This window comes from Catharus ustulatus, chromosome 1 (assembly GCF_009819885.2).
Source record: "Catharus ustulatus isolate bCatUst1 chromosome 1, bCatUst1.pri.v2, whole genome shotgun sequence".
NCBI lineage: Eukaryota > Metazoa > Chordata > Aves > Passeriformes > Turdidae > Catharus > Catharus ustulatus.
The window spans coordinates 98951073-98972198 of NC_046221.1; the positions used below are offsets into that span (position 1 = coordinate 98951073).

Genomic DNA, 21126 nt, shown 5'->3' on the forward strand with positions numbered 1-21126 from the left:
ATGGCTGTAGTAGGTGACAGCTCCACTCAATTACTTGATGCTGCTGCCCAGAGGTTTTTACACATCTGCATCTCCGTATTTAATGCTATTAAATAATCATAGGTAATACTCACTCAGTTATCAATAGACTGCTTTGAGCTGCTGTTCAGATTTTTATTACCAGTAAATCTAAAGAAGAGAGCATGGCAGCAGACACGACTGTCAATAGGACCTGAGGTAACAGATTTTCCTTCTGGTTTTCTGTCACTAGAAGCTGCCAGATCCCAACTTTCTAACTCTTCACCAATAAACCCAGCAGATAAAATGCAGTGCAATTCAGAGTTAATGCCATCCTTTTGTACTCTGATACAATGTTATCTTGTCAAGATAACAGAAGCACCAAAAAGAAAATTAAAAAAGGGGGGGGAGATTATTTTCCCGTTTATATTTGTTCACAATCATTCTCAAAAAAAACTACAAAAGGCAGAAAGAACAAAAGCAGTGGATACCTCAGTAAAGCACTGTTTTTAGATGGCAAACTAAGCCAACAACCACACACTTATTCTCAGCAAGCACCAGCAGCTGTAGGTTAATCTTCTCACACAAGTGCTCACTCCTTCCAAAACTGTCTGAGAAACAAAGTTTACTGAAAAAGCACCCACAGAAATGATAGTGGGGCTTTGCCCCGTAAGTATTCACAGATGACAAGCATCAGTATTCACAACAGCAATGTTTCCAGCATCTGCAAGTTTGGGTGTGGAAAAAACATTGAAACAAATACCAGTAAGGCAGACTCAAGCCTCTGAACAGCTAGTGCTGAAAAAGCTCTGCACATCTGCCTGAGATTTTCAAGAAATGGTGTTAAATCCACCTAAAAACAAACACCATGGCATTTCTGTAAACACAATGACCACATGGAGGAGGTAAGGCTACAAATTTATGCAATTACTCATTCACTGCAGATGACACACTTGGTTCAAATTAGCGCCACCGTAACTTCCACACTTTTTGTGGCTCTAAAACGAAAAGAAAGTTTGACATTATGCCTTGGAAACCTAAGCATTTCAGCAGATCCAGTGTTACTGAAAAGAAGAGCGTTCACCTGATAATCACACTTTTGGCACTGAACCAGCACTCCTTAGCAGAAAGGGGAAGTGGTGCATCTGGAGCTAAACCAAACCAGTCCTGACTCCAGGTCTATCAAGGGCCATGACCATCATTAGAGCACTGATCCAGGAATCCAGCATCTCACCTCTGAAGAGATGCTATGACACAGAGGGAGCTGTCCTACCATTTCAACACTGAGTGGGAGACCACGAAGAGTCTTCTCAGGAGGAACTGGCTTCTGGTAGCCAGAATTTTGAGGAGCCTTGCACACCTCCTGCCACGCTCATGGCTACCTGGCAGCTATTTCAGCAGCTGTAGGGCTTGGAGCAGATGTACAGCTGCCCTTCGGCCAGGTAAGAGTGAATCTGTGGGACTACTAAGATGATCACAGTTGAGACAAGATAAAACCCACAAGTCTGAGGTGTGGGAAGGTTCAATTTCTTGGACTTCTTTACTCATAATGGTCCTAAAAAACACTCAGCATGTAGACTGAGTTCCCTGAAGATTCCTTCACTTTCTGCTCAGCTTCTCTTCACCCAATTAGATAAACCCTAATTGACCTGTGCTCTGAGAAAAAAACTTGTGCCTTTGCTCACAGGTCTTCTGCTGCACGGAGTGGGACAAGGTTCACAGCTGTGGTTTGTCAAGTACAGAGAGCAAAAAAAGAAGGCTCACTCAGCAGTCTGAGTAACTCCTCTGGCCTTGATCTCACTCTCCCTGGCCTTGCTTTCAAATATCCTTCAGTCTCCCATCTGCTTCTTTGTTCTTTTCTAGGGGAAGAGTCAGCTCTTCCACTGCTGGTTATCTCAGATAACAAAACTGCTGTCCCAGGACACTGCTGGCGTTACATGCAACTGCAGGAGAAATCCTGAGGATACCTCTCTTGACTTAAGAGATTAATCAGACAGAAAAGGAATGAATCTTACAGGCCCAAACGGATTATTTTCAAAGCAAACTAGTAAATACAGGTGAAAACTGAGCTAAAAATATGCCATGGCTATGTTTCTGAGAAGAATCAGAAGCAAAAGGCCTGTATTTGGAAAGATACCTTCTTATCAAACCAAGATCAAGATGCGCAAAACCATCTCTGTTCTTCTCCCTTTGGTGGAAAACCTGGTGTCCTGGATTAGCATTAGGTATGTCTATAACTCCCAAACACTGGAATGCTCATCTAAGAATGGATGAATAAAATATAATAAAAACAAGTCAGAACATGTCTAGTAAGAATTGAAAGGCAAAACAGTGCTTACGTAAGACACAGCTTAGAAATTAAACCCAAAGCCCTGATTTGTCTGTTGCTCTCAATCATAAAGCTTCAAATAACCTAAAAAACTTCAACACTGCGCGTCTACACTCAGTTAATTGAAAATACAGCTTCAGAAATCTAGAACTCTTGTGGGCCATGTTAGAAAAGCATATCTTTCAGTTTTATGCTCTGTGTTCTTAACGGAGGCTGTATACCAGCTACATCAATACAGAAGACTGTAATAACACACAAACTACACAGTATGAACATTAATTTTCATGTTGAGCTAATATACTATCAGACCTCTAGAAATATTTTTCCAACACATGAGATATTCTTGTTTCTATTTCCAGTAGGAATCTGGAAAAATCTAGCATTTATCTTTTCTGGCTACATGGCTTAAAGAAAAGGACACGGATGTTAAGGAGTCTGGTCTGAAGAGCACTTCAGCAGAAAGTAAGAATGCATAGATTTGCATTAAAAAAAATGATAACCCTTCTAGACTCTCAGCAGAGGCTCTTGGGTTCAGCCACAGTGAAAGGGATTTTATAGCACTTGTCAAGCAGAAAGCATGCGTTTAATAATGAATAAACGAAGAAGATAAAGCTACAAGAACTCGGTAGCACAGAAGGTGAACCAGGCTATGGTATTTCACAGCAAGTGTCAACAGAGGACTGTGCTCAGGCTGAAACAAATGGGCCTTGCAGAATCTGCAGATGCACTCTTGTCTGGGGAAAAACACATTTAGCAACTGAACACCATCTTGATGCAAGAGGCACATGCTGGGCTCAGAAGATTTGATTTTATTGCTTCTTGTTTCAATTATTCTACTAACCTTAAAATAAGAGTATAACATTACAATCTTTGGAATTTATATAATCTATACGTGATATATTAGGCAATATATAACAAAGCGGTTCTTCACATCACAAACCCATCTAAAGTATCAACTTGTGCAACATTATAGGCATTGGTATACATTCCTGGGAGGGGTGATTACTACGCACATATAAAAGCTCAACATTCATTTTACGCATGAACTCTACCTACAGGAAGGGAAAAACATCAATATTTTCATTACAGATGCTTGAAAGCAACCTTATCACTCTGTGGCACAGTGATAACTGCAAACCACTATGAATCTTTACCTCCATGTAATGCTAAAATCAGCTCAGGACAGATTTTCCATCACAGGGAGAATTAAAAAAGAGAAATTAGAAAAGGAGTATTTTTCTTACAGTAGCATCAACCAAGTATTAGAGCCAGAGGCTACTGTAACCCAGATACTAAATTTCCTCATGTCAATGCATCCAAAAATGCCCCAGGCATTAACCTAATACCTCGTCCAACTGGCTTGGCTCCATCACATACTGAAAGATCCACTAATCCTTGGACTGTGCAAGAGACACTGGACAGGACTATCCAATCCATTCTTCACCTTGCAAGTGTGTGGGGTTCAAAAGCCGCCTGAGAGTGCTCTTACACCACAAGAGATTGCAGCAAAGAAACCAAAATCAGATTTTGGCCACATCTTAAGTAGATACAGTTCAACATAAGTGAACAGATGGATTATTCCGAAAGCCAAAAATATAACAGATTGGTGTTTAATGGATTTTCACCACAGAAGTTTAAGTGACATGGCAAGACCAATTCCACCTGACCATATATTTTTGTTTTTTCTCTTAAGACAACGCCATCAGATTATCCAAAGGTCAATTACGAAAACTTTTCTGCAGCCCAAGGGAGGGTCATCGAATGTAAAGTCAATTACCCGACTTACTCAGTGTCTTTCAAGATACTAAGTGGCAAGAACCACACTGTACTAAACAACTCAACTTTGCAAAAATGTATCTGGACCCTGTATGTTCAAGGATTTTTTTCAGCCTACTTTATTATACCAGATATTAAGCCAGAGAACTGAACTCAAAGGCTAATGAAACAGTTTTTAGGGAGAGAGGACCAATATCTATGCACTGTATTTTAAAACACTTCTGCAATCTAACCACTTGCTAAATTTCCCACAAGGGTATTCCTACAGAAATAAAACCTATTCAAAAGTTGTGAAACCACAAAAAAATTTCTTTCGAAAGTAACTACAATGGCATAAGTAAATAAACAAACATATTAAAAAAAACATCTTTTCCCAAAGGTTCTCAAATTACTTTACCAAAAACTAATGCCCAGTGAGACCAATGCATTATTTTTGCTGGGTCCATGGAAAGTACACTTGAAGAGAACACAAAAATACAAGAACAACTAAGGAAGCTTGCTTAATTCCTGCCAGGCTTCTGACAGAGCCTCATGTCCCTGCCAGCTCTTCCTCTTTATATTCCAGGAAAAGCTGCTATTACCACTTCAAAAACAGTGACGCAGGGAGGTGGAGAAAGTTACTCCTTTTTGGTAGTTCTGTCACACTATATATTCCCTTTTGCACAAGCTGAGGTTTTACAGAAGTACTATCAATAAAGGGGAAAAAAAAAAAAAAGAGGTGAAGACGATGTGGGAAAACATTTCTGAGACTGGCCCTTCATAGAACATGTATGGTAAAAAGTAGTCTTTCTGTTAGACTCCCTTACTGTCAGTTTTTCGATGCTCTGAAAACAGTGAAACCAGTGAATCCCTTCCTCCCATCATGTTCTGGAGCCAAGCAGCACCATGCAGATTCCTGCATTTGGCAAGAGAGAGGTCCAGCTTTACAGAAGGAATTGTGCAAGCAGAGACACCTTTCCCAGCACTGTCCAGCCTCTTCTAGCTCCCCTGCACGAAGTTACACAAGGAACAGCCACATTGTGGACTTGAAACAGAGAGGGTACTGCACAGCAAAGCTTTCTTTGCAGCACATCTCAAAGTACAGGTACGATTGCATTCGTCCTCCCAGGCACCACCCTGCCTTTGCTCTGAAGCATCAGGCAGCTCTGGCTCCCAGGGAAGGCAGAGGAAAGTTGGCTCTTAGTGCTCTGTGCCAAGCACAATTCCCTGACCCTTTCCATGCACGGTTCATGCTGCTCCAAGCTAGAGGAAGAGGCACCATGGGCACCGTAGGAATCACAACCCAGAGAGCAGTGGGAGGCTGGGGCAGATTAAGAGGTGAAAGGGGAGGCCAAGAAGCTAACTTGCCAATGTTTCCTTCAATTATTTATTAGTATGTCCTTAAGGCTAGTCTTGATATAAAAGAATTGTCTGCAATTGTCTTTATGGTGAGAGGAAACAGACACTCCAAACAGAAAAGCAACATAAGGAATATTCTAAAATAAACAATGGCAGATAAAAATAGAAAAGTAAGACAGAAAAGATGGAAAAAATAAAATAGAAGAATAATGTATTTGGGGCAGACTGAAGCCCTGAGGCTGAACAAAAACCCACTAAAATTGCATTAAGGATACATTGTGACAAACTAATACCATGTAAAAACCTGCGGAATTTTAATTTCACACAATTTCACGCACAAATAAACAATAGCAGGACCATTTAATAATGTTACAGGAAATATATTAAAATGATTGTATCACACTGGAAATATCACATGAAATTAGTATTTTCAGGTTTTCTATTTTTGGCTAAATGTTTTCAAAATACTTAACATGTAGTAATATATTTCCAAGGCTTAAAATAAGCATTTACAGAAAGTTTCAGAACTCTTTGTCAGCTGGAAAGGGTCATAGTATAACAAAGAGAAGGCAAAAAGGCAATGTATTTTCAATGTCATCATTAAACCTGCAACCATCTCTTTCTAATTTGAATATGCAACCTGTAAGAGTTGCTTTTTTAGTTGTACTCAGTATAGCAAAAAGCAAGTAAGTTTAAACTCGAAAACAAAAAACAGAAACAACAACAAAAAAATGTAAGTCCCTGCAGTATTAGGTCACTGCCGAAGAGTTTCCTTGGCATTTGGCTAAAGACTGAACACACATTCTCCAGATAAGCAGCTTTTTCAAACTTCAGTTGACATGCCTACACAGAACCCCAAGAGAATCAGCATTCAGCTTCTCCTGCAGTTTGCCAATATGGTGTAGCTAAGCAAGTAAGTGGTAGAAAACTGGCTTCGAAATCACATGTGAAGGAAATAGTACAGATTACATAAAATGCAGTTAAATTCCACCAGCAGAGTCAAGTCTCATAGAGGATGTCTTCCCAAAGTAAAAATAAAACTATAAAACTTGGGTAACAAAGCACTGCATTCACAGATTAAACCCTTTTAAAGCTATTTTACAATCTTTTACACTGCTCTGGCACCATCCACATCAGCTAATTACATTTAAATTGCCATGTTATTCTACAATTCTTTACTTGTTTTCTTCTAACTGTCCCCTTTTCTCAGCCCAACTGCTCCTGTACCTAGAGATGTGGAGAGGGTAGTGCAAGTGAGTTGTGTCCATCATACTGCCTTACCTCCTCTCAGGACAAGCATAATTTGCACAGCATTTTGTTGAGATGCTAGCAGTTGGTTTGGGGTTTAATGGTGAGTTTTTGCTTGTTTTGTTTTTGTTTTTTTCATTATGTTGGGGCTTTATTAACCCAAGAGAGCTGCTTTGGGAAAGGTAGAAAGAACTTAAACCCAAATTTCACGAGAACACTGTAATGTCCAGCATGAACCAAACTGCCAGTGTGACACAATAACACTGACCTAGCATGATGTTGATAAAACCAGAGAACCTGGTTAGCAAGACAAGATAAAAATGCATACAGAGTAAGTTTATGGCAGCCTACAGTATTTTTTAGCATAGCAGCATCATGTTCAGTCCATCATCCCCGTATATGCAAGGATACTGAGGAATTCAGGGATATTTATCTTATCTCTGTAAGGAAAGGAAACAGAAGTAGGAGAATATGGGCTATTAGAAAAATAGGAATACTAGTGTGAGAAGAGGTAGACTAAAAAACAAACCCCAGTCCTGACAGGAAAGCTTCCACGGACTTTTTGTAGCAGAGAATATGGAAGGACAGTAAAAAGGAAGATACAAGGTAAGAAAGAGAGCATAAAGATACCCATAGTGTATGCAACAATTGTACACAGAATATGTCAATATGCTTTACCAAAAATGCAGGGATTTCAGCACCTTCTTGAGATGAGAAAAGACAAAGGCCAAAGCCTGTACTTTTCTGCCACTTGCAAAGTGCAGATATGAAAAACAGCAGTCAAGAAAACTGCTTGTTGTGTTTAAAATTCATTTTTCATGCTACAATAATAAATGTATTATTTAGTTTTGGGATATGAATAAACTTACCAAAGTGGCATAAATTATTACACCAGTACCTTAGAAAGCTAATATTTCTTCAAATATTTACTTGAAACATTGTAAAGACCAAAAGAAGAGATTGCCATCTAAAGCCAGCTGGGCTAAAAATCCAAACATCTGTTTTGGCCTACCTTCACTGCTCCCTTCCTAAGGCTCCTCAGCTCCACACTGGAGTAGAGGCTCACATACAAGGCTATAAAAGGTATCATTCTTAAGCATCAGCCTCTAGTGTTTGTTAAGAGATGAGCCTCTGAAAGGCTTCCCCTTTATCAGTAGTGCTTTGTGAATAGTTTCAGTTTTGCTAATGGCCTTCAAGGTAGAGAGAGAGAAGCCTTTCCATTCAAAGGCTGACCCTGAACAAATACAGCAATGCCCTGTCTCCCAATTCAGATTGGGGTCAACAGCCATTCACATCCTCTAATCAAATCTGAGTAGAAACTGCTCTGCAGCAGCTATCTCACCCTCTTGGTTTGCTCCCTGGCCTCAATAAGTAGGTATCTATAACTTGCTTCAAATCCACAAAATTTCATGGAGCCCTACAAAAGCAGTGGTTTGACCAAGTCTTAGGTACAAGGGAAGGATTGCTGTTCAAGTGATGTGTACATTAAGTGTCTGCTCTATAAAGACATGCCTCTGGCAAGCATCTTTGAGGCACAAAGTGGAAATGGCTTGCTCCAAGTGACCTCAGCTTCTTAAGCCCTGGCTGAGAGAGTGCTTCCATGCTTCTACACCACTGTCTACCTCAAAGGCAGCACACTGCTTCAGCTTGGAAAGGGGAAAGAATTAGTTACCAACTGATCTAAAAAGCATAGAAACAAGCACCACGTGAAAATGCAATGCAGGATGAAAATCTTAAGGGGAATTTAGACTCAGGATCTCCTCTTCTGTTTTCCATCTCCACGTGCACACTTTGAGGACCATCCTGCTGTCACACTCCCTTCTACAGTGTGCAGGGATACAAACATCACTTGTCAGCTAAGAGGACAAGCTGCATGACATCCATACTAACCACAATTCTTCTATTTATTTTTTTTAATAAAGGTCACTTTGCAAAGAAGATCCAGAAACAAAAACTGCTTGAATAAGAGCTACTCCTTACTTGACAACAGTTTCTACCCTGCAAACACCTTTCCAAGAGCCTCACAGGACCCACAAACCCTTTTAATTTGCATCGACACCAGCAATGTGACTCCTTCTCTGCGCTTCAAAGCAGAAACTTGCTGTTTGTGCTAACCTTAAATTTCACATGCCACAGTTATTCAGCTCTTATTCTGCAACCCCAACTCCCTGAGCCAGGGTCTCTCTTTTCCCATCCAGCAGGCCAATTAATTTGCTAAGTCTGTTTCAGGAATGTAGGGTTAAAGGAACCTGACTTTTATAATTACATTTTGCATCCTAACAGTTTGTCATCTGAAATAATGAAATTAGGGAAGCCATCACTAACACAAAGATATCACTCATGAGTTGACACAGAGTAAAGGTTTCATAAACAGAGAGAGATAAGACAGGACCAAGGGCAAAAACCAGCCTGAGGACTCAGGTAGCTGTACAGAGCACCACTAGCAGCAGCTAAATTTAAAAGCTAATTTTATATGCTGGGCCTGTAATTACTTTACACAGAATTAAATTACCATCAGCATGAGGAAAAAAATGAAGAATTGTAGATGAGCTAAACTAAGAATTTTAATAATCAAACAGATCAGTGGCATTCACCAATTTTCCAGCACAACAGTGGTTGAAGGGAGGGACTCTGAGCAACAAGAAGCATTTTTCACAGCACACTGCACAAACTTTCCACTTAGCAGCCCTTGCAGCCTTTTTGCAAGTTTACTGTGTCCTCCTCCACACTACTTACACCAAAGTGAACCACATTCTCTGCATGAGAAGTCTTTTCTTAAAGTAAGTCAGGCAGATAAAACAAGCTGTAAGAGGAAAAATAAATAAACCCCACACAGATAAAAAAAGAATAAAAGAAGCCCCCCACAAAAATACATCTACCAAATAACACATTCTGTTCCCTTCCAAGTCTTCTCTTTCTTCAGGGAAAAAAGCCACCAATGGCAAATAGTGACTGAGACAAGAAGTTGACCCTAATGGTCATTTTCTATTTTTTATTTTCAGCTTCTGGGAAATTATATGTAATAATCAGTCTTCTGCCTCTTTTAGGAACAGATTTCAATGAAAATCCTTGCTTAGGAAGGCTCCATTTCATAAATAATGGTGGCAAGGAGTCAAAGGCCCTCTCAAAGCAAAAGCACATTAGCAAACCACTTTGGTACATTATATATTCAGCAAGAGAAGTGGAAAGAGTGTGGCAGCTTAAAAAGGAAATGCTTCCTAATTGGGTTACAAAAAATTGACAGGAGGAAAGATTCCATGATCAATTCAGAGCCACAGTGGATTCCTCCCTCCCACCACTTTTTTTTACCCCAATAACTGTTAGAGCTGTGTACACAAAAACAGAAACTGCTAAGAGTGAGATTGTGTTCACATTTCCTCCTTCCAGAACACTGCAGGCGAGTGTGCAAACACAAAGTACATGAGCCAGGACAACAGCAGATGCTTTCAGGACACTGAAAAACGAGTCCTTTCTCTTTTCTTTTTCCTGCCTGCACCAGTTCCCCAAAACTAAAGAAAGGGAGAACAAGCAAGCTGCCTTTCTGTCCTCCCAAAGCATGGAAATAACACACTATACTCAAGGTGCAAGAAATCATTTTGAATTTCTGCACTTGCATGCACTATCACAGCAATTCATTTAACCACTGAGCCATAGAACGGTTTGCCCCTAAAGATCATCTCATTTTAACTCCCTGCCATGAGCAGGGACACTTTCTACTAGCCCAAGTTGCTCAAAGCCCCATCCAGCCTGGTCTTCAACACATCCAAGGATGGGGCATCCATAACTTCTCTGGGCAACCTGTTCCAGTGCCTCATCACTCTCATAATACAAAATTTCCTCCTTACATCTACTCTAAACTAACCCTCTTTTAGTTTAAAACCTTTCCCTCTTTTCCTATCACAACAAATTTTTAAAATTGACCTTGTTTTTCTTATTTACTTATTTACTTTAAGTACTGGAAGGGTGCAATAAGATCTCCCTGGAGCGTTTTCTTTTCCAGGCTGAAAAACCCCAATTCTCTCAGCCTGTCTTCATAAGAGAGGTGCTCCAGACCTCTGATCATCTTCATGACACTTGTCTGCACTCACTCCAGGTCCATGTGCTTCCACTGAGGGCCCCAGAGCTGGACACAGCACTTCAGGTGGGGTCTCACAAGCATGGAGCAGAGGAGCAGAATCCCTGGGGAGACTCACTCCAACATTCAGTCAGTCCATGTCCTTCTTATATTGGGGGTCCAGAGCTGGACACAGTACTCCAGGATGCTAGGTTTGTAAATCTTCCCACCAGTTAAGAGTAACCTTATGGATCAGTGTATAACAAATGTAAATTTCAGTGAAACTTGCACATGTGTATTTTTTTAAAATGCTTTCTATTTTGGAAACATATGCAACTGCATGACTGGATTAATAAATTATATTTCCTGCAGTACTCTTCTCATTTCAGTTTTTTGTAGCAATCTTACAGGTCACAGTTCAGTTGTTTCCCAAGAGGCACCTTGTAAATGTATTAAAATATATTTTCACATTGAAGTATTTTTTGATTACTCTACCCCACTTCGTTTAGATTTCCTGACATGAAGGATGTACCAACACCTACCTCCTTTCATCTTCATAAAGGCACACTTAAGATATATGTCATAACAATCAATGTTCTGGGCAGGGAAGAGGAAACACCATTATTTTTAAAGAATGTCCCTATTTAACATCATTATCACACACCAGCTGTCATGTTATAACGTGTGAGATTGCACGCATTTTATGTAAAACGAACCTTAGACAACCCTGAGAGCTTCATGCTCTTAGTGGTTTAAAAGAAGTGCATATTTTTTAAGGCAGGTTGTGAAATTCATCTCTATTCAAACCAAGTATCATGGATGGATCAAGACAAAAGATGAGCAATGGAAAACAAGCACCAGAGTTTTTAATCCCAAAATAGTGTTGGCAGTGCAAAATACTACTGCCTCCACCCAGAGACTGCCACCCTGATAGCTGCACAGGCACAGGAGCTCTTACAGGCTTTTTTTCCTCTGTTGCTTCATGAGAGTCAGTCACATTGTTCAAGCAGTATTCAGAAGCCACATGGAGAGCACACAAAATGGCCATAATTGCTCCTTTGAAAGTAAACACAGATAGATTTTATTTTTTAAATAGAATTCTAGTCTTTATAAGAGAGTCTTTAAAAGCAGAACGTGAAATCTCAGACCATGTGCACAGAAAAAACATAAACTTCTTTGACAGGAGTCAACTCAGTTTTTTGTTTTAAAATCCCATGGAAACATATGTCCCAGAGAAAGTGACAAGGACATATGAATTGCTCCCAGTGAATTTATGTTGGGCATACAGTACATTTTAAGGAGAGCCACCTGCCAAAGCAACTGTCTCAATTTCAGAAGTAGCACTGTGATATTTTAACAAAGAGAATGTAAATGACTGAGGGCAGAAGTGTAACAGAGACTCCTCGATGGGATTTTCTAACAAAGTGCTTTTGGTCACTACGTCGCATCACACTATTCGATAGCCTTAAGGTTAGGAAAAAAACAAAATAAAACAAATCATCAAAATAATCCCAGCAACAAAGCAAAGAAACCTGACCAAACATATAGACAACATGGTTACTTGCAGTATTTCCTTATCTTTTATGTCTAAAATAATAATACTTTGAAAAGGAAAACTAATCTCAAAGGCAACTAGAGCAGCAATATTCTCTTTTTCTAATAGTAAAGACAAAAAATAAGATGAATCCTGAATTCTGGCCTGTCATGAATCACTCCTAAAAACATCAACATTTCATAAGGAGTTGGTCAGATTTCATTTCACATATTGGCTTTAGCTCACATTTTAACTTCTCAGTGTTTGCTACTAATTACAATAAATGTGAGAGGAAGAAAATGCATTAGAAAATAATCAGCAAAATTATGTACAAATATCTTGGCTATTTTGAGGGGGGAAAAGTAGCACCACAAACACCAAAGCTAAGAAGTCCAGTCCTCTAACAGCGTTTGTCTGCAGGTGATAACCTGATAATCATTGAGGCTTCTGATTTAAAAAAAAAAAAAAAAAAACAAAAACTGAAGTATCTCACAGACACCAACAGGGCATTCTGCCTGATTCCTGATGGTGGAAAAGGTGGAGGCGTCAGAAGAGGGAGCAGATGATGTAAAGTTTCTCTTCTTTTTCTGGCTGTCTCCCCACACTCCCCTCTTATCTCACAACTGAGACCTCTCCATACCCATCACCTTAAGCTGAAACTGGAGAGAAGGTCAGAAGTTGTCAATGTGAGGAAAAACACCACAGGCACTCAGCATGATGTCTTAAACCTTGTCCTCGTAAGAAACCAGATTTAAACAAAACAATCACACAAAACCAGAGCAATCCTCTGTTGATTAGAAAAGAGTGACGTCTTTATCTATTTTAACGCTGTCAGAATACTGTTGTGAGCATCACAGGGAAGCCAAACACAGTTGGGTCCACTCCTGCAGGAGTACTCTGCCTCTGGCTGAGCCAGCTGGGGCAGCCTGCGCAAGGACTCTGCCACAGCTGGGCTGCCTGCAGCCAACACAGCACAGGTATGTGACCCCAAAAGCGGGAACAAGCTTTGACCAGGGTTCCCCACCTTGCTTCTGAGCTCTGGCACTCAGCTCTGGCCTGAGCAGCACCACAGCTACACCTGCACTTGGTTGCTTTCCCAGCGACCACTGGAGCTCAGCTGTCCCCCCAGGCCTGCTGAGTGTTTCCCCAGCCCACAGTGGGACTGTGCCCCATTGGGGAGCCCCACCATGTCTGTTCCACTTGTCACTTTTCAAGGTCTCCCATATGCCTGCATGTTTCCTCACTTTCCCCAATGGCAGCTTGACCCTGCCAGAGTACCCAGATGAGACTGGGGTTTAGCCCCAGTGCTTGAGGACTGATTTTTCTACCTGTTCAAGCTGGCTATTGCCTTTTCAGGGTTGGATACCCATTTGCTTCCCAAACACATGGGATTTGATGCCAGTAGACCAGAGGCAGCTCAGCAGCTCACTATATTTAATGCTTTGTATCATTATGACTAACTGAAAAACTAAACAACTGCAGATTGAGATTACTGAGGCAACAAACTCCTTGTGCAGACTGAAAAAAAATCTGGTTTATATCAAGATTCCTAGACATAATTTCCAAACTCTGGCACCCAAAGCTGGGATCCCAAAGTATCTTAAGGCAAGCGTGGTCTTTATCCACCAGCTTCACCAGTTTAATACTGGGACCCTATTGCAAGCAACACCAGGGGGGTTGCACTGTTTTTTTCTCTAGTCTCAGCTTCTAATTTCCATCTTAATTATCAGAGGAATTTCCTATAGTAGAGTGATTCAAGTAGATGGTTACATCCATATTCTAGTACTCTGTACCTTGAATACACTATGAACAACAGGGCCAGAGGTCAAGTGTTTTTATAGTTACCTGCCAAGTGCAGTCATTTTTAAATAATTTCCCTTTCTCAAAGTGGTACTGATTTTGCTGGATTTCCCTAAGAAGAAAGGATGAGAGATCATTTAATTAAAGCACAGATTTGGGTGTCAGGGCTCAGTGCCAGCCTCTGTGATCAACCTCCTCTAAAGCCATGAGCACATTTCTCAACAGCTCTGGGGTTAGCTAGATGAGAGCAACTGGTATTTTCTCCCTATTAAGTGCTGGACCCAAAGTACGGCACCTAATTTGCTTATAAACACTCAACTTCTAACAAAATTCAACCCAAAACCTCAAAACAATCCATTGCCACACGTGCACTCAAGAGACAGTAGTCAGAAGATTAATGTTTCAAAACTAAGCTCTCAGGAGTCGAGGAGTGCTGGCATGAAGGCTGCCCATGCAATCACATTTGAGCCCTCTGGTGCGTTCACTTAAGGATAGAGTCTTTAATTACTGAGCTGCTTTTGCTGCCAACACTTCATTCAGCATTCCTTCTGACAGGCTCACCCAAGGCACAGCAACTTGGTTTGGCCCGTTCCGGTCAGACCGCGGCCATATGCATTATTTACTGAATACTCTCCAGCTCGGAGTACAGAAATTCTTAATTCTGCTGGCAGATTTCCCGTAGCATTTAGTATTAAGCACTCAGATATTTCTGAAGCAAGATTATTTATTTTCAGCATCACTCTTTTAATAAGAGAAGGATATATGTCCTCTACTACACAGGTAAGAGGTGAGATTGTGCCAAGTAAGGCGCACTAAGGCCAAAAAGTCTCCATTAATTTGAGGTACCAAACTTAAGGTGTTTCTGGTGTAATTTTTTTCAGAGCATTCTGCATTTCATAGAACTCTGCACCCCCAAAGTGAACCACAGTCTCTACAACCCTTTGCCACAGCAGACAACATTCAGCACCTCTGCAAAAAAAGAAAAATAAACTTGCCAGAATTACAAAAACACTCCAAAAACCCAAAAACATAAAGATTTACACAGTCAGAGAAACATTGTAAAGAAAGCATCTTTAGTGATTTGTAGAGCTTCACAAAACGCAGATTTTCTCTATGGCAAAGGAAAACACAAAATCCAACTCTAGCAATCAATAATCAATTTCTCTAAGAATAAAAACTACTTTTTTCCCCCACCAGTATAAATTCCCTGCATTTCTGCATCAAAGAACAAATGGTTATACCAGACAACATCCAGCAAATCATTCCCCTGAAACACTTATCTTGTGCACTGAAAACAACATGTATGCACACAAGTAGTGCTCACTAACTCATGAACCTCTGAAAGGTTCTCTCCCTTTCAGTACCTCTTCAGTCATGGAAGGTGAAAGTCCCCCACCTGAGATCTTAGGAGATTAAAGAGAAAAAAAACACCCAAGTCATCACATTTAGGCATATTACTGCCAAGTAGTACATCCCTCAGAAACCTTGCTGATGATTCAAAACTTGACATTCTCTTGGTCCCATCAGTTCAGAACAGTATTTCAGTATTTCCACAATATATTTTCACTATTGATAATAGTTATGATACCATGTAAGTCAAAAAGTCAGTCAAGTGTAACCACTTCAGTGAAACCTATCAGCCTTCCCTATAAACATGGCTTTCAAATAAATAGAGACTATCAATCAATATTCACATATTCAATCTATTTCCAGTACAGAAACTGTAAATCAAGGAACTAGATACAACAGGGGTAGCTATTAAGCAGAAAATATTTCAAGTTCATTAAGTAGCGGCTCTCACAGAAAAGTGAGCCATTATCTACACTCTTAATGCCCAGGGATAGCAGCACATACTTTAAAAAGATAACTCAGAAGTGATTAAAAAGTTGCGGTTTTGAAAGACAAAATAGCACATCTGCATGGAGAATGTACCTAATATGTGTAACAGCAGCTTTGGCAACAAAATATAGAACAGCACAAACACAATACACTAAATCTAAAATATCTTGTAAAATATTGTGGCACTATTGAACTTATTTGTTACTCTGAGAGTTCTCCTGATAGAAATGTATCAAAAGACCAAGGAAATACAGTTTCACGTCTTTTTGCATATTCAAGATAGTATGCAAATGTAGCAGCTCATTACCACAGCTTTCTTCCTATCAGGAGAGGCCAGCAAAACCATTCTTGAGAAAACAGGAAAGCATACTTAAATGAGATTAATTTGACACTTTCCTCCACTATAGTTTTAAGAACAATTTAGAATCCCACACATTAAGCATTTCTTTTAAATGTATGATTTCAACAGAGAACACCAAAAACACAAATAGTCATTTGAGTTCAAAAAGCCCAACAATTTTACTGTTGCTCTTCACTGCATAACAGCTTCAGATTCTTAAAATTAATTCTACATACTTCATTTTGCATTTCTTGGCCACTTAAAATTCTTACAGATGTAAACAGGAAACCTAACAAGCAAATGCAGCAAAATATTTCAGAACAGGTTCTGATAATAGCTTGTTTTATCATCAGTCCACAATACAATACCCAAAATTCTGAAAAATAACTCAGTGATAAACAAGTGTGTGTACACTTGCATAGCTGCACATCAACTTCCTATGCAGGCTATCATGAAAGCAAGAAAAAGTAAGAAAATAAATTAAATTGAAATCTTCTGGCACACACAAAGTTCAAAGAATACTTCCAGAGAAGAATTAATGCCTTTTGAAAAGATACTGGTTTTTCCTTCGCATATGTAAACAGAGTCATTCTACTGTACTTACCAATATTTTGTTATCCACTTTATCTCCCTTGGTTTCCAGCTTTACTTTCTTCTTGACAGAAATTTTGATTTTCCTCCCAATAACATCCCTGGCACTTTCTGAAACAAAAGAAAATATCTTAATTAAATACCTTCAGTGTCGACACAAGAAGGAAATAGATGCCACTGTTCAGTTTTCAGAAAGAATCAGTTATGTTGTCCAACTGCTTGCACTCATGGAAGTCTCATGCACATGTACCAGTACTAAACACAACCTAACACAAGGACAATTTTCTGAGCATGCCATCTACACAATAATTTGTGTCTATTATGATAGGATTATTGATGTCATATGCCAGGATTCTAAATACGATTTGGTATTTTTTTCCCATCACTACTTACATATCAAAAGCATTCTCAAGACAAGCCACAGCACTGTTTAGCTCCATTCTGGGAAAATTCAACAAATTCCTCGCTGCTATTATTTGTACCTGAAAAGCTTACTAAAGCAAATTAGCTCCTTGCATTGCACAAATTTCAGCCTCTTGTTAATATCAGGGAGGCTAAATGGGTCAGGCAATGGAAGAGCAACTGTTCACACATTTTGCACACTGTGCAATGAAGTAACAAAGCAAACTGAGCAGCCTTCCAGATAGTAACACCTGGCAGCTATGCAGAGGATGCTACGGAGGCAACATTGGTCTCGGTCCAAATCCTAGCCACAACGTAGCCACTCCATGGTGCCAACACCAAAGTTACATTAGTTGCCATAATGTTTTAATATGTGCATGCACACATATGTATACACAGTCTCTGCCAAGTATGGCACGAACCAGCTTTTCCCCTGAACATGTGCACCCTGGCCTGAAGGGAACACAGGGAACTGTGTCTAGAAAGCTCATACAACTACTGACACTGATGTAATTGAGAGATAAACAGAGGAGTACATCTAGCAGAGCCAATTTGGCACCTTCCGTAAGTTACACTCCCCAGCCCCCACTAAAAGGGAATGAGAAAGGTTAATGTGTTTAAAGTATTTCTATTTCCAGCCCAACAACAGGCATGTGTAAAAGGTAAGTCTCCACCCTCTCCAGACACACACACTTTGCCTTTGGGCACGCTTAAGTTTAAAGGCAAAAATGAAAGATAATAGGCTACTCCTAAGGCTTTTAATTATAGTGCTCTGTATAGCGCTTTTCTGCACAATTTTCATCCGGTAGTCAGAAGATGTTAGCACAAACAACACACTATTTATTAAGCCTGCATGTTTAACCCAGGCCACAGTGTTCTGCCTGCAGGGCAGAAGGGTGTGCAAGTCAGAAACGTGGCTGTGGCTGGTCAGAGAGACTCTTCACCAGAAAGCTCTTTCTGCAGAATTGGCATGTTTTCCCCAGGAATTTTAATTTTCCTATCAGGAAACAAAAGCTCCTCGGTAGCAGCAGCTTGCCCAGCGAGAAGCCTGTCCCAAGCCCGCAGCAGCCCCGGTGGCAGGCAGCCAGCACCGCTTCTCCCGGAGCAACCGCTTGGTCAGGAGCCAGGCTGGGAGATGCCGAGCGGCCAGGTAAGTAGAGCCCGGGGGAAAGTCCAGCCCGATGGGAACTGCTCTCCCAAGGCTGCCATGGGTAATGCCCAATTCTGGCCTTCCTGTCCCTGCTTGGGAACCCAGCAGCGAGCTGACCACAGTCTTTTCCATCAAGTCCTGTCTCCTTGCAGAAGGTATTGCTGCTGGCTGTCTCTGCTACTTTACCTCCAACTTGCAGCCTGCGCCTTTCGGTTTCTCTTCTCCCACAAACAGCTCCAAGTGCCTACATCTAGGAAGGGACTTCCTCCTGACACACCTGCATGGGGAGACACACTTCCCTTTGCTGTCCCACACAGCAGAAGTGGGAATGCAAGCCCTCAGCTCCAGTGCTCTTACTCCAACAAGCCATAGGGAGAGAAGGGGCCTGGGACCCTAGACTGCACAAAGCATTATCAGGATGTCAGCTCCTCACAAGGCTTAACCTGCCTGAAAGGGTGAGAAACATTACTTCAAAGAGCTAAGATACAGATTTCATAGATACTCTCCATGGGATTGAAGACAATTCCCTCCACAATAGGTGGCAAGTGGACTCACTAAGTAAATTTTCAGACTGAGATGGAAACATATCATTAAGGTTCACATTTTAAACTGTTCATCCATTTCTAATGCTGGAGACTTCAGACATCCACACCTGGGAGGAGTGGATCCAGGCAAGCTAACAGTAAGAGGGTTTCTTTGAAGACTATGACCTACGAGACCTGACAAAGGTCGCATGGGAAGTGAGTAACAGAACAAAAACTGCAGCTAAACACACCTACCCCCAGTTTAATCTCCACACTCCAATCACTCCACATTAAAGCACATCCTTTCATCCTGCTCTCAAAACATGGTTATTACAAAAAGCTTATTTAAAGGTTAAAATTTAACATGCAGACACCAAAAACACTGCTAGAAATTAAACCAACCTACATTAATAGATTCCCCACACCCCGGAATAGCCCTTGCCAAACCCAGCTGAGTGGGAGCAGGGCACCAGGGCTGGGGGGGGGGGGGGGTAATTCTCAAGATTGTCCAAAGCCACCAGAGTAGGGGATGTGTGAAGATGCCTGCCTTATTCTTCCCTGTAATGCACAGCACACCTCACCTACAAGACTAAAGTGCAGACCCATGGTGAGTAAGAAATACTAGTGTACTAGCATTTCAAACATGCCTGGCCACTTTAAAGTGGAAAAACTCCATGGTTTTGACCACAGCTACTCCTAGAACACTTCCCAGCTCATCACTTCTTAGCAGTAAGCTATAGACTCCAGTCTCTCTGTAAACCACATGGTTTGGAGACCTAATGGACTACAAAATAAAGCTATTTTGACTACAGGAAAAAAATCTGCAAAGCTGCAAATGTCCACCCAGATTTTACCAGTATTTGATAAATGCTAAAACCACTTGCTGACTGACGAAACTGAAGGAAATGCAACAACTAAATTACCTAGGTACGGTCTGAAGGATTGTATTCAATGCAACATGTAGCTTGTTGCCTGACAAATTTCTGTTTCTAGCCGTCATTCTAATGCTTGTGAGATCTTTAGATGGCTCTTCAACAGGCAAAACCAAAGGAAATTCGACCTGAACAAGGTAGCTGAGGGGTTGGAGCATCAGACCTGTTATCCCCAAATGGCACTGGTTACACACACGCCGCGTCAACGACACATTTATTGGAAGCTCCCCAAAAGCGGTGACAGCATTTTCAGGGTCCTCGCCATCACCTGCGACCGAGTTCCCAGGCATATACCATGCAGGATGGGGGCTCGTGTGCACAGGGCCATAGAACTTTAATTACAAATACCCTCACTCCCTCCCACGTAGAGGAAAACGAGTCTTAAGCGACGCAAAACCCGGGGAGATAAATCAATAAATCAAACCGAGTGAGCACCGAGTGGAGCCGCAGCCCGTGCCGCCAGGCTGAGGCGCTCCGAGGACGTGCCCCGGTGCGGGGGGCCGGGGCAGCTTCCCAGCGTGTGTGCCATGCTCGCAGCCTGCCGGCGCCCCGGACAGACCCCTCCGGAGGGGGGACACACACCGTGCCCCGCCGCGGCCCCCGAGGGCTCAGTCCCTGCCGCGGCCGCCTCCCCGCTGCCCGCCGCAGCCCCGCAGCCCCCGCCCGCCCACAGCAGCGCGGCCTCGCCGCCCCCCGCCGCCTCCTCCGAGTCCCTCCAGCCCCGCGCGGAGCCCCCCGGGCTCCCCGGCCGGCCCCCGCGGCGCTTCCCCGGCTCCACAGACCCACCCCCGGATTACCCCCAGCCCCGTCCCCGGCAGCGCTGCATCCCGCGCACGGCGGCCTCCAAACTTGCCCCCGCAGCACCTTCCCCCGGGACTCCGCGCCCCTATCCCCGCCGCCATGCCCCGTCCCTTACCGATCAACTCTTTGGGGACGTCGGAGCTCTCCTCGGCCATGGCGGCGGCGCTGCCCGGCGCCCGGGGGTGCCCGGCGGCGGGGCTGCTTCAGCGGCGCGCCGTGCCTGCGCCGGGCGAGGCGGGCATGCACCCAGCGGGCGGGGGAAGAGGAGGAGGAGGGCCGGCCGTGCGCCTCGCCTCGCTGCGGAGCGCGGTGTGTGTGTGTGTGCGGCTGCGAGCGCGGGCGGAGGGAAGGGAGGGAGTGAGGGAAGGGGTTTCTCCCGCCCCCGCGGAGCCCGCTCCTCCCGCGCTACATGCCGCCCCCGGCTGCCGGCGCGGCCAGGAAGGGCATTTCCAGGGAGGGATGGATGGCCCG

The 21126-nt window shown here is 42.3% G+C and overlaps 1 protein-coding gene across 1 annotated transcript in view; it reads right to left on the reverse strand.

The window, feature by feature from the left end:
• CARMIL1 (capping protein regulator and myosin 1 linker 1) overlaps nucleotides 1–20861 on the reverse strand; it is a 192017-nt gene extending 171156 nt beyond the window's left edge. The window contains exons 1-2 of the mRNA XM_033053339.1: nucleotides 20771–20861; nucleotides 16860–16957 (exon numbers count right to left, since the gene is read on the reverse strand). Coding sequence (XP_032909230.1) covers nucleotides 16860–16957; nucleotides 20771–20810 — 138 coding nt within the window. The 5' untranslated portion in view covers nucleotides 20811–20861. The remainder of the gene's footprint in view (nucleotides 1–16859; nucleotides 16958–20770) is intronic.
• Between the last annotated feature and the right edge of the window lie 265 nt (nucleotides 20862–21126).